The sequence below is a fragment of the Lampris incognitus genome, chromosome 16, assembly GCF_029633865.1.
Source record: "Lampris incognitus isolate fLamInc1 chromosome 16, fLamInc1.hap2, whole genome shotgun sequence".
Lineage (NCBI taxonomy): Eukaryota > Metazoa > Chordata > Actinopteri > Lampriformes > Lampridae > Lampris > Lampris incognitus.
Window position 1 is genome coordinate 16,197,025 of NC_079226.1, and position 15,607 is coordinate 16,212,631.

Below are 15,607 nucleotides of genomic sequence, written 5' to 3' on the forward strand. Positions count from 1 at the left end.
CTTTCTTTGCATTTCCCATGAAGCAAAGTGATCTCACCTGAACACAAGATGTCACTCAGAGAGAGCGACACGGTCAGCACATAGCTCATATAATGAATGCTCTTATTGCATGCTAATCAAATAATCAGCTGTTTAACAACCCCGTGTTGAGTTGTCTGTAGAATTACAAATTCATTACTGTTTCCATCCATCCATCCATCCATTATCCAAACTGAACATAATTTATCATTATGCAAGCATGGAGCAGCCACCTTCAGTAAATATCATTTGCACCAGCCTGTAAATATGAGTGCATACAAAACTCCAGAATTGCTGGATTTGTCTCGTTTAGAGAACCGTCTATCTCAGCAGGCTCCTTGTCCCGTGATAATCATGTTTGAAATGCAAACAGAAACAAGTTTGCAAAGTGTTTGGATAAAACGTTGGTCCAAGACCGATCTAGCGCACACAGAGAAGCAGTGCATTCGGCCCATAGAAGCAAAACAAACACAGGCTTTCTGTGTTTTCCGCTTCAGAGGATCAATACACCCAGTTTTCACGTCGATGTGTACTCAACAGGAGATGGGAAGACGGTCGTCTGTGTCGTTGCTGTGACATCACATCTGACGGACACATCCCTGGGGCTCATGAGACAGTAAAATCTAGTTGAAGCATTTCTCCACAGACGCCAGTTTGCTGCTGCGGCTGGGAAATGTGAGTGACGGCTGACTTCTTCTATGATGATGGGCAACGACTGACCAGATCAAAACTGTGAACCGGTTTCAGAAGTTTACCAAATACGTATGAAGGCAGAATATTTCAAACTGCAGCTGATGGACAGATTTCAAGAGAGAACGGCTCATTTTTCAATTTTAGCCATTAAAAGAAAGTAATGATAATATATTATCATGTTTCAATTAATTCAATACAAATGAAGCAATAGATATGCATGTATGTGCATGTTCTTTTTTACTGGTTGGTGAAAATTGTATAATTTTTTTTTAATTTTGCTTAAAATGGCAACTACGTGCAGTGAAAGATCCTTTTCATAGATAAAATAACACAAACGACACAAGATATCATAAATGACTGACTTTATTGTTACAGGCTAAATGTTTGCTCATTAAGGAATGTTATAAAATAAAATAAAATATGCACCATAAGAGAACATGATCATTGACAATCTTCTTTTCCAAGCATATATTAGTCATCTCTTTGTATTTTCAGCTCCAGCCTACATCTCAACAGTACTATATTGTGAATAATGTGTGAACAGTACAAAGGCAATGCAGCCACAATATTTGAACAAGCAAGAATAATAATATAACTGTCAGAGATTCTGTATAAAAATTAGCAGATGAGGCAAAATACATACACATACACACACACATGTAAATGTTTCAAAAAAGTTATAAACAGTAAATGTAAAGTTCCACTGATTAACTCAGCAGCAGCAGATCACAGACTTCCCCTTCACTCCATCCACCTTCGTGTGCCTCAAGCATGCAACAGCAACTATTTTCATATCACCATTTCATCATCAGCTATTTTCATATCATCGTAACAATATGGGAAGATGGCCTAGTTCTTGCCGTTGCTCTACTTACATGGGAGAAGATCAACACCATCCCCCTTATTCAGTAGTAGCTCATTTTTATGCCATGTCACCTTGATAGTAGAGAAATACACGATGTGTCAAAGGAAAAGGTCAGGCATGGTTTTGTTCTTGATGAATTGCTTTGTACTTGGTGTCTATTGTACAAGACGGCATCGACCAACTATTGAGACAGGCATGTTGGACACCACCTCTGTGAAGAGATGGGTATACTGATGTAGCATGCAAGTAGAAATACTGGCTGTTTGGAGCATGGGATGTTGTCAATAGGGGACAGGCCGACAGTTTAATTCCCTTTCCTGTTTTCCTAGTGATGTTGCAGGCAGTATGGATAGACAAAACACACCACTTTTTTTTTCTTCATTGGTTCCTGGATGCTGCTTAAGTCAATAGGTCGCTTAGACTTGTGTGGATTTAAACACGAGCGTGTGTTGGTTACAAGCCAACAGCTTCTTTAGAAGCTTGAAGCAGATAAGGGTTGTTAGCTCTGACTGCTCCTGTCGTCACAAATGGCAAAGGAGTGGCAGTAGCAGGGCACAGTCAAAGACTGATTAATGACAGTCCACCTTGTTTTTCTTTCACCTTTTGTTGCATTATCTGCTAGCATGAATCCATGATGACTGTGTTCATTCCGGGCAGCATTGTACCTTGCATTCAACCAAAAAAAACCACAGGTTCTGCATGCCTCAGCCTTCTCACGGGGACTTAGTGTACTTCCTGGCATCCTCAGAAACAAGGTTATGTGCTCTGACCACATTGGGCTGCCTAAACTATACTTATACAAAACATTGACAACTTGTTGTTGGCTAAGTCATGCGCATCATATATATTGGCTGGATGCCACAAATTCTTTTGCTAAAGGTATATCACCAAAGTTCAATAAGCTTCAAATTAGAGGTGAATGATTCATTTATAATAAGCAACTGCAGGGGTGTGCAACAATTTTGCATAATAACTTGCTTACTTCCCTCTCTTTGTCTTCTTCTTTGGTGCAGCTACGTGTCATATGCTCTGTTTTAGCACAGCATTGCCATTTCATAGAGAAATTCTTCATGTACAGTTCTTTTCATAACTGCTTATTTTTTTTCCCCAAAATCCACCTCTGACACAGCCCTGAAAATATAAAACCAAAAAATACATTTATATTGATGTTTTTGGCCTCTAACGTGTTATCAGGAAATTCACTTTTAATCAAGAATGATCACAGGCATCCATCAGGAGCCAGTGGTGTTATAACAAGTCGGGGTGATTATAGTCACAAACGCTGCTTTTGCAACACAAATTCACCGAAAAGAGATTTTGTGTACTTTCCCAATTTTGAGTTCAGATTTAATGGCTTGCCAAACACATATGAGGAGCTCGACTTGGTGCTTTTCTCGCATTAAAAACATGGGACACGACGAGTTATTCTACAAGTAGGAAGACCAGGAGTGTATGAAAACATATATAGAAAAGACAGGTGCCATAGAGTATCTTTGTATAGAGGACTATCACATGGCCAGGGAAGTAAAGGCGTGAAGCCAATGATATGTAGATTTGCACTTTGTTTGGTGCAAACTTGCAAAATCAAGAGGTCTGTACATACAGCATGTCTGTCTAAATAGGGGAAAATAACCTGGATTCACACCATTATCTAGCAGCTCCAAAGAAGCTCAGTGGTAATATTACCGTAGGTGGCCTGTGGCACAGCAGATTAAGAGCAGATTTCACACGCTGGTGTGACCTGCAGTTTAGAGTCATCTTAACCACATTAGCATGGGACATTGATTCTGATGAGCTTTTTAAAACTCACATATATTAATACAGAAAACTTGGTGTGCAATAAACGTCTTGTCCCTTCCAGGACAGTCAGTATTTTCCTGCTAAAACCAGGAGACAGAACAGTGGCTAACCGCTCACACATTTTTGGGAGAGGAGTCATCGTTTTATTATCACTTCATAAGAATTTGAGCCAAAAATTAAGTTGACGGCAGACCTTAAATTTAATGCCACACAGCTTGCTGGTAACATTTTGGCATGTACGTGGCAACATTAAGCACAGTATATGTTTCAGCACGCTTTAAATAAGTCACAGATGGGCAGTCGGGCAGAACATTAATTCTATAGTCTCCACAAATTAGAGAGAATCCTCCTGGACTGAGGATTGTCTCTCTAGCCGTGCCCAGATTTTCCCTGAAATAGACCTAAAAAAAAATAAATAAAAAAAATAAATAAAAGAAAACTGCTGACAAACTCCCATAATGAATGTCTGCATTTTCACTTGGGGTAAATTCTGAGGGGTTGCATTTCACTTCAGTCCGTGTTGCCCTGTGCGCGATAATATTTGCACACCTTTTCCACGGTGGCGGTTAAGGGCTGCTCTAGCTCGAATGCCGTCTTTGCTTCCACGGCAGCCTTTTAAAAAAAGAATGATCTTAATTGTGTATGCAAACATAATTTCATGCTCCTTTAGTCATCTGTATGTAATAATCAAAGTCAGGCTCTGCAATCCAGTGTGATCTTGTGGTTGTTGTCTTTATTGCTGTACTGTATCGCCTCCCCTCCAAAGACCAAGAAACGGAGCCGGAATCTCCTGAGAGCCAGTATGAGCAAACGTGAAATGATATGTTTTCATTTGGAAAGCCAAATGTCATCATCATGTCTCTGTCCCTACTCTTTTAAAGCGTCTGGTTGATGTGGTGAGCTGGCAGAGCAAGTAAGAACATGGGAGGGAGATATTTATCATCCTCGAGACTACAGAGCTGTAATACTGCCTGCTTGGAAATCCTGCGGACGGTCAGTGGAAAAAAGAGAAAAAAAAGAAGCAGCCATGTGATTGCATTACAAGGATGGCATTATTGAGGGCCCCTAGCTTTGCCGTTTTACTTTTGGGCGGTAGATGCATACATGCATCAACTGCATTTCTTTTGTCGTAGCTAATCTCTTCACAAGGACCAAGTTGCTAACTTTGTGTGTCTGCACACCTGCAAGTTTTTCAAGGAAATCGTCGCATTAAGCTGACTTCCGTGCAACCCGAATGCCTTTACTCCCCATGCAGCCAAGTCTGTATCGCAATACAAGCATTATCATAACAGCTATGACCAGAGAGTTCATTAGCAACTTAAAGATAAATTGAGTAAATCCTGCTTGTCAAGACCAATCTCATGCCCTGCCGCCATACATGCCATGTTTGCATGATCCGTGCTTCCATGGCAAGGCAATTCATTTGAAACTTCAGACAGGAGAACCGCTGACACCGGGTTTCTTTTCAAACTTTGACTGGTTGCCAGCTTGCCACTCTCTCCGAAAAAAGGTTTCTCACGCATCAATCTTTGCTGCTTCTTCTTTTTTTCCGAGACCTGTCTGGCGTGCTGTGTCGCCTGTCCTGAGATGCTCTACGCTTTGATTGTGAGTCACGCAAAGGCACCGCACGGACTGAGTGACTCTTGGCAAGTCCGGGGTAGTTTCCCCCCCTCCAAAAAAACGGCGGAGATAATGTAAAACGTCTTAAATCATACCCAGCAAAGTGTCAAATACATAAACGGAACCTATGTCCGTAAAGAAGGTTTAATCTGTCCTGTACACACTGAAGACATTGATGGATCGTCACAGCTGAGGAGCGAGACGTCTGTTCTTGCTTTTTATGGAATCCGTGTCACCAGCTCTCTGGTGTTTGGATTATTAATGGCGCTTAATTTCAGACCCATTAGGATCAAGGAGACAAAGCCCCCTGTCCACCTCTCCCAAGTATCTGTTTAAGAGAGTGGCATTTGAGAGTCCTTTTAAGTTGAACTTACAGAGGTAAAACTCTCCAGGCTCCTGGCGATTAAAGCGTTGTGCAGCGGTACGGTGACTGCATAATACTGGGCGTCTGCACAAGCACAAGTCAGTAGGTTTATTCAGATAATCTGCATTTCACAATACTGAAGGAGGCATGCAAATACAATACGAATAATAGTACTCACAAGAATCACCATGATTGCAATGCACCCCTGCATCCGCAGATAGGTAATATGTGCCTCAATATTAAAAGAAGTGGAAGAAAAAAAAATCAATTTAAATGTATTAGTTTGGAGCTCCAATTAAAAGGTCATTGCATTTCAGACATGCAGCATATGCAGAGTCCTGCAAGACCAGACTACTGTGCATGGAAAGTCATCTCTTTGCAACCTAACAAAACAGCGTTGCATTTCCCTTCGGCTCATTCATTGCCGTACAACTTGTTTGTTGTTGCTTTTTTTTTTGTTTTTGTTTTTTGTAATACTGGTTTACACAGCACTCCCATCAAGGTAGCCTACATGGCATTCACAACCATAATTCACACCCTCAGCATTGTCACACAACCAGTTTGCACCCACTTCAGTCCAGCTCTTAGGAGGTCAATTCTTTTTTTCCCACTAAATATTCTTTGACTTGTTTTTTTCTCACCCCTTATTTCATTGTTTCAGACGATCAAATTTAGCCTCAACCCAGAACAGACATCCTTATGGCATCAAGCATTTACAAACGATACACAGGTCAACCAACAGTTTTGGAGGTTTTAGGAATTTGGAGTAGATATCAACATGAATGCACTTTTTGTTTCAGAAGTGCTCCTCCATGGTGGAAGATGTAAGATGTCATTTAGGCAGGTATGGGATTTGTTTTATGATCCGTCGCTGTTTTTATTGTGTTTTTGTACATCATATCGACGGAAAAATACCCCGTCGACAACGGCCCACCTGTCGCCCTGGCAACGCAGGGGTCCTGCTAAAGACAAGGTCGGGAGGGGATCAAATGCGGCCCCTGATTGATGACCACAGGTCCCGCAGGAAGTAACCCCGCCACCATGAAGGAGTGCTTTCTGAACCCCGAGTGGTATCCGGGAAAACAAGAGCGACTCCAGTCAGGGAGCATGTGCACTCACTCAGAGGCCATCTTAATGTTTGGATATGTCGAGTCATTCGGGGTTTTGCTGTGAAGGAGGAAGAAGTGAAAGCCGGCACAAGAGAGCTCAGAGGGCACCCAAGTTCCATAGTATTTCCACGACTGCCAGAAATATCTCTCACCAAGTGCTAAAACAATCTCATGTATTGTTCGATATATATATATATATATATATATATATATATATATATATATATATATATATATGCACTTCTGCTTTTCTTTATGGATCCCTTTTTACACGTCCCTGAGATGCATTTGCATGTTGTCTCTACTCAAGCTGGTCAACATGATATCAGACATTTTCACGTTTTAAAGAGTCTCCTAGTTTGGCTGACCGGCAGGGCCGGCCTTCGCCAAGCAGTCAGAGACATGCATGCTTACAGATGGCGGCTAACTCATCCCAGGTATATATGGACAATGTGTCTCTCAGTAGCAAGTAGAGAAGACCCAGGCACTTTACAGTTATGTCCACCAAGCTTGCACCAGAATGACTGTCGTACAGCATCTCTTTCTTTTTCTAATATTCAAACACAACTTGGGCTCGCCGTGTTAGTCATTCATCTCTTCGCCCTTGGACACGACAGCCCGCACATCTCCAGTAAATGTCAGTGCAGAGTACTTGGCATGAAGATAATGGTGCATCTTATGCTTGATTCTGCAGCAGTGACTACAGAGCTCGTTCAGACGTGTACAAAAAAAAACCACAGTCCAGTTGACTGTCAGTGGGTGTGATGCCGCTATGCAACGTAGATTCTGGGTTTTCTGCGTCTGTTTCGACTAAAAAAAAATTCACTTTTTTTTTGGAAGGGGGGGTCACTCTGGGTGGGGGGGGTCACTGTGGGGAAAGACTAATATGTCAACCAATGGGAGAATAAAATACTGGAGGCTTTGACTCGTCAGATTGACTGCTGATTTGAACAAGCAGCATTCAGGAGGTCAAAAGTTGTCGCTCTGAATTCAGCCGTGGGGGTGGGGGATGTCACATCATCGCTCCTGATGATACGCTGCTATACCATACCTATTGCAAATTAAGATTATTAATCGAGAGCATCGGTTTATTTGAGGTAACGGCTGACGAAAAGGCAGACACCGGATTGTGAACATTAATCTGCCGAGTATTTATATTAAGATGGTGACGTTTCCATTTTTGGAGTGACACCTTACGTTATAAAGGTACAAATATGGGTCAAATGTGACTAAACGTGAGCTGCTGTTACTTTTGACCTCGTCTCCCTGCAGTCACAGTAAAATGGCCATATTAAAACAACGTCACGCTGTAGGAAAATGGATAAAATATGGGATTGTGTGCCTGACGCTCCCAAACCATTTTACCTAATCACAACAATTAATACAGGTTTTGCAGCCAGCTCGGTATTAGTGGAAATCCCAACATGCAAATTCCCACGGAAGTCTGTCGCTGCTAGCGGGGTTGTGGTGAAGGATGGAGACCGAGAATTAATAAGATCATTGAGGCTTCAAAAAAAAAAGATTTAAAAATGAACATGCAATATATATATTTTTTTTTACATTCAAGTTTTTGAAACTGATAAATCAGGCTAGCGAACGTATCAACAACAAAAAGAAGAAGCTTGCAGGCATTTAGTGGTGCAAAAAAAACAAAAAAACAAAAAAAAACATCATATCAAAATACATTTGTTTTCTTTCCAGTTCCATGTGTGCCACTGAAGTGGGCCCATATTTAAGGACAAACATATAAAAATATAGATCAGGCTTTTTGATATTTGTTGTCTCTCGAGATCACTTGTTGTGGATGATACGAAATCAATCAGCCGATAAGGTGAAAAATATAGACAACATTTTTAGATGAACTTGTGGGTGGAACAACATGCTTTGGATGTTCCCCTTATGCCTCTCATATTGACGGGATGATGGGGGGGTGGGGGGTCTTTACAAGGCCATAGACCTGCACACTACACTGCAACACACACAAGTACGCGTGAATCATCTTGAAGGACACTTAAAGGCATGGCAGCCGTTAAGGTCAAATGAGCAAAATGCCCCCAAAGCGCGGGGTCTCAATCAGCCAACCAATCAATTAATCAAGTCGTCGCAAAGCCAAAACGATGCAGGCCTAAAACCAGAAGCTACACGAGAGATCACGAGCACAAATACATGTCTGACCAACAAATTAATACCTGACCAACAAATTAATACCTGACCAACAAATTAATACCTGACCAACAGTGATCACCTGGAGGGTGAGACCACAGGAGGTCTATGGGGGTGGGGGGAGGGGGGCGATACGTGCAATTGACGAAGCATACACATGGATGCAACTTCACTATCTGCAAAGTGGAAGCCTTTATACCTGTGTTGCGCGCGCGACACACACACAGACACACGTCATCAAATATGTGATTGGTCATCGGGTTATCCACGCAGCATCACGGCAGGCGCCAAACTCGGTGACGTTCACACGGAGAAGCACGAGCCTCCTTCAAAAGAAGCCCGTGCACCAGCGGACTAATTTAGAAAGCCCCTCGTGCTCATTTATTCGAAATCAATTCACCCAAAGGATAATGAGCTCGGTGCCCAACTCCGCTGACAGATGTCAGGCCATTGGCCAAATGATGTGCACATCCACGGCGCAACACGTTGCATTTAGGGAAGCCTTTATTTCGAATAATTACAGTAAAATTTATAAAAATATATAATTAAAGCTTTGGAAAATATTTTACATTTACAAATTTCACCCTTTGTTCACATCGGAGTCATCATCAAATCATTGGTACCAAATCAAGTGGATGTCTAATTTATGGCGTAAATACAGAGTAGCTCCATCGTCGGGACGATCCCATGTTTTCGGACTTGTGAATGAAACATAACAACAAAAAAAACCCCGACAGAAATAACATGCATCTTGATCCTGCAGCATCGAACAGAATACACACATGACACATTTCAGCGAAAAGAACAAAAAAACAAAACTACCGGTCCCCGGTTCCGATGCAGAAGGGGGGGGGGGGCATCGTTACATCCAGGTCAGCCTACATTCATACGGCCACGAGACGAGAGGCGGGAAGCTACGGGGGTTCATCATGCATCTGAACGGGTCGCCACGTGACCTCCGAGCCCACGGGCACGTCGGCAGACAAATGAATAGTGTTCGCACTTACTGTCCCGAGCCGTGGAAACGCGCTCGTTCATATTAATCTGTCTGTACTGTCAGTCCTGCTGCAGGCCTCAGTCAGCCTTCCTGTGTTAGGAGGATGACGTAGCCAGACTGAGTCCGTGCACGCCGTTGAGCGCTTCGTGCTGCTGCTTGCTCAGAGGGCTGGGAGGTTTTCTGTCTCCTGCAACAACACAAACGGGACGGTCACATAAGCCATGTTCGTTAACCCCGTTACAGGTCTCAGGAGGAGGCGAGAGACAGGCGTCTAACGCGACCTGTTACAATTAATGACCATAATGGCTACTACACACGCAGGCCGTGATGGCAATATGCTAATATAGCCAGGACAACAACAAAGCGGCCAACACAGGGACACGCAGTCCATAACGTGTCAGGAAGCAACAACCCGTGTCTTAAAAACAGGCCCACCAACACTGAATTCTTATTTTTACATTTGATTGATTTTTTTTTAACAACAAAAATTAGCAAAATATGGCTACGTCTGGCGCGCGCGTGCGCGCCAGCGAAAAGGAGAACGTGGACGCGTTTACTGTTTTTTTTTCTCTCGATAAAATAGAAGTAAACGACACGCGTCATAACACGGTCGCGCGTCAGACAGAACTGACCTCCAAACAATAAAAGAAAAAGATAAACAACAACAACAACACTGGACACGCCGCCTCATCTCTCAGCAGATCGAGGCCCGGAGACGGCCGGCCGGTCGCTAGGTAACGACATCTGCTGCCCATTGTCAAATTACCGTAATATTAGGTTGCGTTATCGCTGCGCGGATCAGAATAGTGCGGCCTGGGCCATGTACCTTCCCGTGATGGGTGCTTGAAGGACATGGCGGAGTGGATGTCCCCGCCGTGCACGGCCATGGCGCCGCCTGGGTGGGACAGGCTGGAGGTCTGCGTCTGCCAGTGGTGGCCCGGACTCACGTAGCTCCCCGCGGGCCCGCTGTACACGCCGTACTGGTTGGAGGGAGAGTAAGCGCACGCTGGGACGTAACTGGACAACGTCGAGGAGGGCTGCAGGGAGGACACACACACACACACACACACACACACACACACACACACACACACACACACACACACACACACACACAGAATATAAACCAAATTAGCAAAGCCTCATATGCTCCTCTTGCAGGTTTTGTTGTTGTCTTTTGTTGTGGTTTTTTTTAACGATTCGATTGCACGTTAATAATCAGACGTGTGTTGATTCTGGTCCAGGCTGCGTGGAGCCGGATCAGCTGCAGCTGTGTCGCGCGGCGAGTGTGTGAATTTCAGGCGCGAGGCAGAGCCGCGTGCCTCCTTTGTTTACCTGCGCGTATTTTATATCCGCGTCAATGGCGGACTTGTCGATCCCGTTGACCGCGTGAGCCGCGGGGAACGCCGCTCTGTTGACAGACGTCCACTCCTCCATTTTGGGTGGGTAGCCCTCCGCCCCGGCGATGGCTGACACACAGGAGCATTTCGAAAGGTGAACTTAACACAGGCTCATTTATGTTCATTACAAAACACCAACTGACTTGCCAGGAAACTGTGGCCTAATTTTCCATCAAGTTGAAAGTAAAACGTAGCTACTCCTCGCAACCCATTACACGATTATAGTGCATTGTGCATTATATCGTTATTAATAATTACACACACAAACACGTGTGTACATAATATACATATTTATATGAAGAAAGATTTTTTTATAACAGACTAAACTGAATCAAATACAAACCAAATTTAATAGCCATCCAAATGAAGAATCATTATACATATAAATGTATAATGTTTCCTTTATATAAATATATATAAATAAATATAAATATAGTTATTTATGTACATATCTATTTATGTGCATATATGTATATATGTAATTTTAAATATATTGTTTTTTTAGCTAAAAAGTCATGAATTTGCAGCTAAGCTTATTTTACAGTCATACTACAGTACATCATGCAATGTATTAATTAATGTGCATGTGTATTAATTTCCATCAGGGAACATATTGACTGCATGTATGTGTATGCGTTGTATTGAATGTATGTCTTGATGGTAGATACAGTGTGGGGCCTGGGTGACTAATAACATTGGTTTAGGGCTGCAGAACGAGGTAAAAAAGGGGTCTCTCTAGACAGGGAGGACCCTGCAGGCGATTCATATCTACAAAAGCATCGCTCCATGAAAAGGCCTCATGGGATTTGGTGCCACTGCTTTTATTACTGCAGGTGACCCAGTGGAGGCCTACACACTATGTCCTGCGTAATGCCCCGGACCTACACGTCGTACAGCCCAACACACAGCAGCTCACTATACTCAACAAAATATCACAGGTCACTAACACTAATCAGAAATGAGCACAGCCGTAAGATAATGAGCGGCAGAGAGGCCGAGATATCTCGGGAGGTGATGACGATGATGGCGGTGACGAGGAAGATGCACCGTAACGCACCTGCAGGATCCATGAAGGCCCTTATTCCGAGGATGTTGCTGACGGTGTGCGCAGAGGGCCAGGCCCGGGATATGCTAACGTGTCCGGCCGTCACCGGTACTCCGGGGGGGCTGCCCATTTTGCCGCCGGTGGGGGACATGGCGTTGGGGTACGAGTAAGGGTAGATGTGGTTGTAAGACAGCCCGGCCTGCGTGGGAGCCTGCTTACCGCCCTCGTACTGGTTGGGCTGGGAAAGGTTTCCGATCTTGTTGCGTAAAATCCGACTGATCGAGCTGACCGACGGCACGTTGTATTTGTCGCAAACCCCGTCCGCCAGCAGCCTGTCCCGGATCTCCCAGGCGAAAATCCCGGGGTCGCCTTGTTTGTATTCCCGTATGTTCTTCACCACGTTCGGCGTGGTGACCCGCGGCTTGCTCCCGCCGATGGCGCCGGGCAGGATGGAGCCCGTCTCGTTGTACCTGGCTAAGATCTTGCTCACGCAGCCGTGGGAGACGCGCAGCTGCCGGCTGATGTCGCAGGGCCTGATGCCGAGCTGAGCCAGCTCCACTATTCTCAGGCGGATGGCGTTGGGCAAGGGGCGCCCGTTGACGAAGACGCCGCCTAACTGGTTCACCTCCCCGTAGGTTTGCTCTGCAAAGGGACCGGAAGAAAACAGAAAAATAAAGGCGTTATAACATAGCTGAATAGCGCACCATAGCCTGGAGTGTAAACACGGCATACCGACCAAGCGCGCGCAACGAGCAATAATATTGAAAATGGCGTGATTTTGGGGGGGGAATTTGACACTCGGAAGCAGCGTGCGTGACTGCAGATGCGTTAAATGGCGTTTAAACCTGTGAACAAAACGGGTCACGACAGTGTGAGGTGCGATGTGGTGGGTGAAAGTTGAACATGTGCCTTGTTCGTGTTTCACGGGTTATGCCGCACAAGCTGCCGCGTGAACGCCTCCGTCTAAATTGCTGCAGATTTGCACGTTTAATCTCCACTTCGAGATGAACCCCCCCCCCTTTCGCTCCGGCCCTGTATTTCTCATTGTTATGCAGGCGTGGTGGTGGCGGTGAGACCGGCTCCGCTCCCCGTACGCGTCCTGCCGCTGAAGCATGCAAGACGGCAACGCAAGGCTTACCCATTTCCACGTTCCGAGGTGCTTGGAAATAAATAGTTGCCCCCTCAATGGCTGAACGCGTCTCCGGCTCTCCGCTTTCTGCAGAGCGATGGGAGGAATGAGCCGCCGAGAGAGGGGGGGGAAAAAACATATGCACCCCCGAAGTTCTGCAAGAGTGCCGTGCCCCTCTTTTCGACAGGAGTCCGGGAGGAGCGGCGAAGCAGACCGGCACCGAAGGGGATCGTCATCCGCTGAAGGGCGAAATAGTGCTTATCCCGGAGTCAGACGTTTGCAGGGATGCATCTGACGCTCCTCCACGTCAATCTTGGGAGTTACGGCGAGGCTCCGCTCGGATCTCATTGGTCGGCCCGCCACGAGTGCGCTTGTCAGAGGGTGCGTGCGCCATCCGGTTGGAGCGGTGCACCCTCCTCTCGTGTTTTGCATATAGGGGAAGTGACAGAAGGGAAATGCTTGATGCAGCATGCAGCCTCCCGGTGAGGATTCACTCGTATAGGAAATAGTCACGAAATAAAGTGGAGTTTACAGTGTGTTGCCCCCCCCTCCCCCGATCCAAATGCGTTAAATGCTGAAAATAACGTGAAAGTTTGGGAATAAATAGAATACAAAAGATAAACTCTTCGCTGCTGGACGATACAAATAACATTGGCTTGACTATTGTCCATGCTCTCACAAATGATGGATTTCTGCATTGAATTTATTTTTTCTTCCATGTGTCTTGATGCATGCTCAATAATCCCGGTAAGAAAATCCCAGAAAGTTGAATCCGTTCATCTGGACCCATTTAATCCCTCATCTAAGTGACCTCTTCAGCCTCAACTGACTGCAGGTGTACCCCCCCCCCTTATAAACAGTACAGTGACTGCAGGTGTACCCCCCCCACTTATAAACAATACAGCGGCATAACGACCGAAACCGACGATCAGTTTCATATGCAAATTACCATGCGCATTAATTAGAGACGCAACGGCCGTGCGTACTATTCACAGAGGATTTGGGAATGGTCGCAATCACACAGCATTGATGGCGACAGATGTACTCTTACCCCCCCCCCCCCGTCGTACAGCGGGGAAACTAAACGGACGCCGGTGAAGAGGATGGCGCAACACAGAGGAGCTCACGTGTCAGGACTCCGCAGTCTACTCCCGTCCTCAGGCCGGTGGCCACGAGGACGAGCACACATCCAGTTGATAGGGAGGAACCCTGTTTGAACGGGGAGTCAAAGAGGCCATCTATGTGAAGAGGTACCATCCCTGAACCCGAGGGGGGGGGGGTACATCTGTCACCATGTTACAGTGCTGTGGTTTCAGCCGTTCCCAAATCCTCTGAACAGCACACATGGCCACTGTAGCTCCAGTTGATGCTCATTGTGATTTGCATATGAACCCGAGAGATGCTCGGTCGTGAAGGGTGGGGGGGGGGGGTACCTGCAGTCAGGTGAGACCGGAGAGGCCACTTAGATGAGGGACGACACGTTTCTCTCAGTAAACGATCGTGTCCAGATGAACCGAGTCAACTTTCTTTGAATATCTCCATTTATTTTATTTTATTTTATTTATTTATTTATTCCCCCTGGTGGATGGGCCCGAGCCCAGTCGCAGAGCACGTTGCCCCGGTCAAAAACAACAAGCAGAAACACAAATATGATACCACAGTCGTTTCTAGATGGGACGGGATGCCAGCATTTAATAAGGATCGTGTAGAGGATAAATAGAGAAAGTCCCTCATCCGAGCAGACGGTGGCACCTGTGGAAATGGCTCGCGGAGGGGAGAGAGAGACGTATTCTCTCCATCTGACCGCAGTGAAGGACGAGAGACTCGCTCGCTGCTCTAACCTGCATGGGATTCTTGTTTTCTGGGGCCAATCCGTGAGCATCAAACATGTTAAAAAGAAGAGGTGGTGGTGTCGGGGAGGGGGGCTCATGTAATCGATACCTTTGTAGATCGCAACGCTCCCAGACTATCGGATACAGGGTGAATTCCACAGGCATACATTATCCCAGCATGTTTTCGGAGTTTCCTGTGGAAGTTTAGAAGGTATCGTTTATATGCTCGCAAAATGTCACTTGTAAAAGTTAACAGTCGACCCAATGGTAACAAGGTGCAGTGTCCCTATCCCCTCTCCCTTCTCCCTCCTCTCTCTCTCTCTCTCTCTCTCTCTCTCTCTCTCTCTCTCTCTCTCTCTCTCTCGCTCGCTCTCGCTCCCAGGCCAGTTCACTGCAGACCTGGAAGCATGCAGGACACATGGAACACATCAGTTTAGGTCAGAGGAGCACCAAAGAGTCGACACTGGCGAGATTAGACGAGGAAGATCACGTCCAAGATATAACGTATTTACACATGCATATGTGTGTAAGCAGAGTTCAGTGTGACTGCTCCATTTGCGCGGACATTAGGT

The 15,607-nt window shown here is 45.4% G+C and overlaps 1 protein-coding gene across 2 annotated transcripts; it reads right to left on the bottom strand.

The window, feature by feature from the left end:
* Window positions 1-2,694: 2,694 nt before the first annotated feature.
* pax1a (paired box 1a) lies at window positions 2,695-13,534 on the bottom strand. 2 transcript variants are annotated; one of them, XM_056296185.1, is made up of 5 exons: window positions 13,213-13,534; window positions 12,087-12,716; window positions 10,965-11,098; window positions 10,396-10,666; window positions 2,695-2,707 (listed from the first exon to the last, which is right to left on the bottom strand). In XM_056296185.1, exons 1-4 carry the CDS (start codon window positions 13,340-13,342, stop codon window positions 10,403-10,405), a joined length of 1,158 nt encoding a protein of 385 aa, XP_056152160.1. In that variant the 5' UTR covers window positions 13,343-13,534; the 3' UTR covers window positions 2,695-2,707; window positions 10,396-10,402. The 2 variants fall into 2 exon arrangements, with proteins under 2 accessions (XP_056152160.1, XP_056152159.1); XM_056296184.1 differs by lacking the exon at window positions 2,695-2,707 and adding an exon at window positions 9,129-9,816 and having other exon boundaries at window positions 10,456-10,666.
* Between the last annotated feature and the right edge of the window lie 2,073 nt (window positions 13,535-15,607).

Coding starts and splice junctions, on each gene's coding strand:
- pax1a (XM_056296184.1), bottom strand. CDS start 13,342: ATGTTTTTTCCCCCCCCTCTCTCGGCGGCTCATTCCTCCCATCGCTCT. Junction 12,717..13,212: donor ACCTCGGAACGTGGAAATGG/GTAAGCCTTGCG, acceptor GTCCCTTTGCAG/AGCAAACCTACGGGGAGGTG. Junction 9,817..10,455: donor CAAGCACCCATCACGGGAAG/GTACATGGCCCA, acceptor GTGTTGTTGCAG/GAGACAGAAAACCTCCCAGC.